This window comes from Magnolia sinica, chromosome 6 (genome assembly GCF_029962835.1).
Source record: "Magnolia sinica isolate HGM2019 chromosome 6, MsV1, whole genome shotgun sequence".
In the NCBI taxonomy this organism is placed as follows: Eukaryota; Viridiplantae; Streptophyta; class Magnoliopsida; order Magnoliales; family Magnoliaceae; genus Magnolia; species Magnolia sinica.
The window spans coordinates 63,829,609-63,837,600 of NC_080578.1; the positions used below are offsets into that span (position 1 = coordinate 63,829,609).

General features: G+C 41.4%; 1 protein-coding gene across 1 annotated transcript; it reads right to left on the reverse strand.

Moving 5' to 3' along the window:
• Nucleotides 1-209: 209 nt before the first annotated feature.
• Nucleotides 210-7,735, reverse strand: LOC131248812 (glucose-6-phosphate 1-dehydrogenase 2, chloroplastic-like). Its single transcript, XM_058249283.1, has 7 exons — nt 7,616-7,735; nt 4,914-5,119; nt 3,755-3,904; nt 3,266-3,386; nt 2,526-2,753; nt 1,665-1,867; nt 210-579 (listed from the first exon to the last, which is right to left on the reverse strand). The coding sequence occupies exons 1-7, from the start codon at nt 7,709-7,711 to the stop codon at nt 321-323; spliced, it is 1,263 nt and encodes a 420-aa protein (XP_058105266.1). The 5' UTR covers nt 7,712-7,735; the 3' UTR covers nt 210-320.
• Between the last annotated feature and the right edge of the window lie 257 nt (nt 7,736-7,992).

Consider the following 7,992-nt stretch of genomic DNA (forward strand, 5'->3'; position numbering starts at 1 on the left):
ATTTAGAATATATTTTTGCGAGGTATCCCACACCCAAAGTGAAGACCATCAGATCAATGGTCTCGATCACCAGATCATCAGGCCTCACATGTGCACACTGTAAAGGGTGAAGATCTATAACAAACATTAGAAACGGGAAACAATTTAAACAAATGCGGCCAAAATTCTCAGTTCTCCCTTATCATCTCTGATTACAGAAGCCCAAAGAATCAAATCTCTTCCTTGTTTTAAAGAAATCTCAACCCTTGGTTTTGACTCATCCATACAAGTGGAATGAAAATTATTCTCATACATCTCAAATAAATCAAAAATAAAAAATGTCAACCTTGATAATGCTCGGTGCCAAGGTCACCCCACTGGACATTGTACTTCTCGGCAAGATGATGAGTTCTGACAGGCCCACGACTTCCGCAAGGATAGAGCTCGGGAGTGATCTTCTTCTCCTCCAGCTCTTTCAACAATGGCGTGAAGAGCTTCCATGCACCATCCAGCCCATCGCTCCTGATGAACAGCCGCTGTTTTTCTTGGATTGCATCAAGCAGCAACCTCTCGCATGCATCTGGTATTTCTTTTGAGTATCTACACATAACCAATGAAGATTCTCATATACCATTGGATCAATCAGCAAGGAAGAAAAACTGATGAACTACCAAAACACCCTCCCTCTTTTTATCAAATGGTTTCATTCCAGTGAAATGAAGAGGGACCTAGTTGGATGTACTGAGATCTAGGCCATTTATCAATGCGGGCCATTCATGGCATGAAAATCAGGGGGGGGGGGGGGGGGGGGGGAACCATATTGGCAAAGATTATATGTTTTTCCAGATCATCTTATTGTAGTATCAATACAAAAAAGATGGAATATACAACGCTCAGCCTGAATTTTACAGTATTCTCATTTGGGCCAGCATTCCATACAGGTGGGACCACCTTTCAGTGATCTAGACTAGTTCCCTGGTAGGTCCACCATGGATAGGCGATGTTGGGTCGGAACTCCCACACCTGACAATCCTAGCAATCTGACAATAAGCCTGAAAATGGACAGTTAAAAAAAAACCAAGCCAATGCCAATGGGACAAACTCCATGGATCAGATTGCTGAGATTGCCCAATGCAGTGAATGCTGGTACAAGGGAAAATAGCAGTAGATTTGGCTGTGTTTGATAATACTTCCAAATTAAGAGGATCCAGCGCTATCAAAAAGATTTTTTTTTCCTTTTGATTGATAATCCAGCAGTATTTGATATTACGAAGTTAGTTACACATGTATGTGGTCTGGATCATTCATCTATTGGATCCTACTGCTGATGGGGCACACCCGAAAATCACACTGGTTGAGTGATCCTAGTACCACAGTGAAGAACTCTTGAGAAATACAAGGGGTGGCTAGGAAAAGATTCATCCAACAGTCAATATTCAATGGGGAAAAGTAAAAAATCTCCTGTCAATCTCTTTGATCATCTGATTCATGTAGTTTTTGGCATATGGCCTACCACCTTAGTAGGGAACATAGATGAACTGCTCAGATCTTTGGCATGATTGCCCCATGGCACATGTACAGTGCCACAGTAGCAATTAAGAGACAAATGTCAGTTTTATGAAGTGGGCCTTTAATTCATTTCATCAGCTCTCATCTTCCAAGCAATGGCTCATGTTTGTCCATACCTTGCTGCATAGTGAAGATTCAGATTGCTGCAGTCCAACCTCATCCCAAGACCAGGGACCTTGTCATGGATCTTTAAATAAATTGCCTCATCAGGCTGCACTCGAATAACAAGCTCATTAGTCGCTTGATCAAGGTCCTTCCCGAAACTCCTCTTGTATAAATAGCCAGGAACATGCCGGAACTGTACTCTGATTTCTGCCGTGGAAACAAGATGATTTCAATCTTCTGCATTGTATCAGTTTAAAGCTGAAAAGTAGTATCCTTTCCTTTTTGAAGGTAAATAGACCCAAATTAAGATTTTATATGGGTGTGTTTGGCTGCACCAAATTTCACATAATATCATGAAATTTTGCACCAAAATGGACTGATTAATCATGAAATTTCATGATATTTGTCGCAACCAAACACACCCCATATCAACAAATTCTTACATGAGTCCCGCTAAGTACACCTGCACAAGTCCACTTTTCATGGGGCATGTCTCACATTGGCCAAACAGCACCTGTGGGAAAGATAAGCTGCGCGAGATGTGTAGGTCCTTGGCAAAAATCAGGCTTGTGTGCTCGTCAGGATGCCACGTGTACAATGGACAGTTAAAGAAAGACCGATCCACATTCAACGTGCATTTGTGGCCCACCTGATGATCTAACCATACTATTTTTTGGCCAGCATAGATACAGTGGGTTCCACCTGATGAGCATGGTCCAGCCAGATTTTCGTCCCTAGCAAAAGTCCAGTGGGACCCCAATGAATGGCTTAGATCTTGCACATGTGCCTCCTAGGCACATGCAAGCCACAAGTCCCTTGCAATGTGCAGTTGCATGATTGACTGCATTTTGCATTTCTCTTCTTACATACCTCCTAGCATGCAATGCTTTCCCGGCTTTCATAAGAAATGGCACCCCATCCCATCTTGCATTGTCTATGAAAAGGACAGCCGCTGCGAATGTTGGAGTGAGGCTGTCTTTAGGCACCATCTTGTCATCTACATAACCTCTGTATGTTACACCATTCTTTGTGTGGCTTCTAAACTGCCCAATCACCATGTTTTCGAGTTGCAATGGCCTCATAGATCGTAGAACTTTCACCTGACAGATATCAAGCAATTAAATAGAAAGAATATAAATGTGATGGCTACTCACAAGAATAGGATTCTGAATTGGCTATCCTCTGCAATCATGCAAATCTGACACGTGCACAATTCAGTGTTCACTTGGTGGGTTCCACTGCCAACAACATTTTTGGTACATGTCTTGCACCCCCGATAAAGGAAACTGCCTAATTTTCTAAGGAATGGAATATACGTGGTGGATCACCCCCCCCCCCCCCCCCCCCCAATGTTCAGCCTGAGCTCAGGTGTTCACAGAGAGGACTCAGAATCCTATCCTCTTGAGTAGCCACAGCAGGGCTCTGGAATGTGGGTTGCCGACTTGTCCGAGTCGGATGCGACTAGTCTGAGTCAACTAGGACTCAGTCGAGTCAGATCTGGTTTGGTACCATGAGTCAGTCCGAGTTGCTGAGTCTTTGATCCATACTCTGGAATTTCATGCAAATAAAATCAAACTCTTTGAAGTCCCTGTATTGTGTTTGTCTCCCCAACCTTTTCATTTCTGATATCTTCTGCATCCAAGCTGACAGGAGTTTCCATGGCAAACAATGCAAGTATTTGAAGCAGATGGTTCTGTGTTATGTCCCTTATAATCCCATAACTGTCAAAATAGCTGCAAAACAAACCAATCGAAAGAAGTTAATTTAAAAAACCAAAAAAAAAAAAAAAAAAAAGGATTCCAGAACTGTATAAGCCTGATGTCTGTATGCATCAGTGGGCAGTTCTGTCAACCATACAAAGACCTTAAACGTGGCACATGAAAACTTAACCGTTTCTCAGGCGGGCCCTGCCAAGTGGGTCTATAGCTGAAAAACAATAGTGATCAAATGATCCCACCGCTATTGATGAAGGGTCAGGATCTCATAAATGACTGAGATGTGGCCATTTTCTGGACTATGGAAATGGAACTCTGCCCGTAAGAATATACAACATTTTCCCAAATAGTATAGAATCTATAGATAACACAGATATTCGCTTTACCCTTCTCGGCCTTCAGTGCCGAAATCTTCTGAGAAGATGAACTGCATATTCCTTATATACTGCCTCGACCATAGAGGTTCAAAAAGAAGATTCGAGAAGCGGAGTACAGATATGTTTTCCACCAGTTCCTTCCTCAAATAGTGGTCGATTCTGTTGAAACATGATCATCGCTTGTCAGAATATAATTATACAACTAAATCAAGCAGGCTAAAGCTACGTACAGTAGAGCAAGAACGCATTTTGGCAGCTCGCCTCTCACAAATGGCAACACATCACATGTGAGAGATCTAAGCTACTCACCATGCAGGCCCCACATTATAAATTCCTTGGCCCAAAAGTCAGGCTGGTGTTGATCATTAGGTGGGTAACACCTACCCTGATGAGTGAACCGGCTTGATTTTTGGGCTAGGACATGTTCATGGTCTGCACTTGTCGAATGTCCTGTATCTTATGCACATGTGCCATGTTAAAGCATGTGCACTGAATCCCTCCATCAGTCTGACGTGAGTAAGCAAACTTTGTAGTAGAGCTGTCAACAGGCCAGGCCGGGCCTGGGGTTGGCCTCGGCCCAAATTTTGAACTGTTTCGGGCTGGGCTATGAGGCCAGGCCTATTCAAAAATTTGATTTGGCAAGCCCGAGCCCAGCCCATTGACAGCCCTACTTAGGGGGCTGCTTGGATTGGTGGAAATCAAGACAACTGAGGAGAAGGAAGTAGATTTCCTTGGATGAGATGATTTCCCTCATTGGTGGAAGACTCGACAATTGAGGAAATCGATTTCCTTTTCCTCTTCCACAGTTTTCTTCAATGCGAGGTTTTCCTTTCCTCATCTACTTCTTGGTTTTTACTAATCCAAACAGGCCCTCAGCACATAAGAATACATTTGGGTCTTCCAGGTTCCCAAGGCCGACAGAAAATGCTGTAGGTCAATCCAGGTTGGGATAAGAACTGGACCTTCCCCTTCTTATCCAACTTGTGATTCAGGGCAGAAAAGGCACGCAAATGCTAGTGCCTTTAGTGCAGTTTCCATTTTCCATGCCAAGCATATCAGCTATGCTTGGGCAGCTCCACAAACAACATTTAGGCGGGTACAACCATGTGGAGCATAATCCATGGTCATTTTTTTAAAGAAAGTAATAGCTCTGATTTTGAAGGCCCACCTGAAAATCTGATCCTCCTCTAAGTACTGCTTCAGGCCTCTCGTTAAAGCAGCAGATGATTCAGAATCCCTACCAAAGGTTTTCTTGACAATGACCCTTGTACAACCAATGGAAGAGGAGGCAGATAAACTAGAGCATTTCACCACATCGATAAAAATGTTTGGTGGAATTGATAAGTAGAAAAGCCGGTTCGTGATTCTGCCAGCCTGTACTCTTATTAGCATTAGAAACTGTTGCCATGTATTGGTGACGTTTGGATAGCTCATTTGAATAAATTGCAATAATTTGGTTCAAAAAAGTAGAAAGGAGCAAAGTGGAAATAACCCCATCCCATTCATAATGATGGACTACCACGCAAATCAAACTTAACAATCATTTCAAGTCCAACAGGGGATTTGCTTGTCATAATGAATTAAAAAGGAACCATCTTCATTTTGGTCATTTCTTCTATACTGAATTGGATTTATCGGTGATCCAAATGCACCCCTAAACACTGATCTGGATTTAAACCAATCAGATCTCAGCAATCAAAGATGGAAAGCATTTCGCAATCACAGACAGCAGGCATGTTGGATGAAAATCCGCAACCAAACTCATGTTGACAGTTAACAAATGAAGACTACAGTAACAAGACACTGACAACTTTCATTCCTGGTAACTGTGAACCAAAATAAGCAGACCAATTTAAATTTTAACAAAAGACAACAACTATTAAATGCCTAATTTCAAATTTCACAAACAATTGTTGTATGACAACAAGAAATTGGATGTCCAAGCTGGTCCTTCGAAAAATATGTTTGAATATTTATCTGATCGAAGTTCATGGCAATTTTATTGGAAAGTTTCCGACAGTAAGGCAGCATTTGGATACACAGGCAATTGAATAGGGAAAGTTCAGTTCAATCAATAGGAAATTACAAACTGTAATGATGTTTCCTAGCATCTACACTGTATATAACACGAGTAACTTTTGGACATTTTTGCTTCCACAATTAGTCTTAGGGACTAAGGTTATTAGAGGGTAAAACTGTCATAAAAATGTAGCTGCTTGGCAAAGGAAGGTTCATATTTCACCTGCAATAAGCCTTTAAATGGCTTAGATTACCTGCAAAAAGCAATCGGATTTAATGCGATTAACCTGCTTTCCACTTCTCCGCGTGTAGCCACCCATTGTGAGGGTCCACCATGATGACTATATGAAATCTAGTGTGCCATCTCATGATAGGTCATCAACATGAAAACGAGGCAGATCTAAAACTCAGTGGGCTACAGCATTGAAAAAGTGAAGATGGGTTGCCCACCATTGAAAATGTTCTTCTTATTGTGTAGCTTGTATTTGCACCCTTTACCTCCGTGTCTCTCCTTTCCCCTACCATCCCTCCATGTGCATTGCACATGCGATACCCCCAATATTCAAAATGAGGAAGTGACCCTCAAATTGAACATGTGTTCCTTTCTAGTCCGATGCGATAGTAACAACATTGCAATTCGGAGACCAGATGCTCAATATGAGTGCCAAGGAGATTACAGTCAAGTTAGATTCACATTTGGAGCTCCACTCGGTTGCACATCCAAATGAACTGTAAAGAACTAGCAGAGATGGAAGACCAAATGGGAATTCTGCCTTGGAAGCATCAAGGAGACAGCAAACAAAGGATGAGGAGCCATCCAACTGCATCTCCCTTCCCTCACTCCCTCCCTTCCTCCCAAGAGCTAGATACTAGTCATGCTGAGCTGTTAATCTAGTAGATGGGATTTTTATTTTATTTATGCTAACAAGAGACTTCTGTTACAGGGAGAGGGAGAACTCTTCCTATTATGGAGAGGACTCTATTTAAATGACCAAATGGGCAGCCATGAAGCCAGTTTTTGGAGAATAAAGATTCTTTTTTTTTTTTTTTCTTTTTTTCTTTTCTGGTATGAATCATCTCCACTGGTTACAAGGTCGTCCTTGCCATTATCCGGGTGCACAGAAGTCTCGCAGAAAGGCTCAAAGAGCCATGTGAGCTATTTTTTTTCCCAGTCGGGCACTGATCTCACTACCACCACGTTGTCGTTGCCTGTCTCAGCGTCAGGAACAACATCCAGCTGCATCAGCTGGGATACTCTACATGATGGGAGCTCTCATGGTTGCTTTCGAAAGAAGAAGAAGATGAAGAAGAAGAAGAAGAAGAAAAAGAAAAAAAAAGAAAAGGTTATGTTCATAATGCCACATTAGCCAGAAGAACTCACTAGAGCAGGGACATACTGAAAACATGCTGTACCAGGCCAAGCACTAAGCCCGTTTGAAAGATGAAGCTAGAAAAAAAAAAAAAGAGCTTGCTAAACCGAAGTCCTTTTTTCTTCTTTTTCTTTTTGAGTGCACTTGGTTGCACAAAATTTCATGATATTTGGTGGTGAATTTGGTTGCACCAAATACAATGAAATTTCATGATATTTGGTGGTGCATTTTGTTACGCCAAATATAATGAAATTTCATGTTATTTGGTCCAACCAAATGCACCCCTTTTCTTGACAACATCTTCATGATATACAGAATAAGTTATTTCGATATCTCACAATGAATCAAATAGAAATGAAATAAGCATTGAACATAAGAGTGTCAATAACAGGATATTTCAACCATTATGGTAACTATCATCAAATAATTGAAAAAAAGATGGAGCAAAAGCAAACTAGTATCTGAAGCGCACACACATTACCTCATGTTCTTTCAACTTCTGGTCTAACTCCACAAAATGCTCCTCGGAATCGTACTGACCTGAATGGTAGAAACATCTTTTAAGAAACTGATCCATCTTCTCACTACAATTTTCCCTGTAAAAATCAACACAGCACAGGATAACACTATGAGAAGCCAAAACAAGTTTCTGACATGATAAAACACCAAAGCAATCTACATGTTGAATTCAAGTTAGCAGTAAGTACCAGAGAAGGAATTTATCAAAGGGACGCACTCCGGTAGTATTGGTACCACCATAAAGTGGAGCCCACATCAGATGCATGACCTCAAGTTGCCCTGTTACCTATATATATATATATATATATATATATATATATATATAGCCCGATCCAGAAC

Excerpts from the sequence above, each read along its gene's own strand:
- LOC131248812 (XM_058249283.1), bottom strand. The coding sequence starts at position 7,711 with ATGGATCAGTTTCTTAAAAGATGTTTCTACCATTCAGGTCAGTACGAT. Across the intron at positions 3,387-3,754 it reads GGCACTGAAGGCCGAGAAGG|CTATTTTGACAGTTATGGGA; the intron begins GTAAAGCGAATA and ends TTTGTTTTGCAG. Across the intron at positions 1,868-2,525 it reads GGAAAGCATTGCATGCTAGG|ACGGCAGAAATCAGAGTACA; the intron begins AGGTATGTAAGA and ends CATCTTGTTTCC.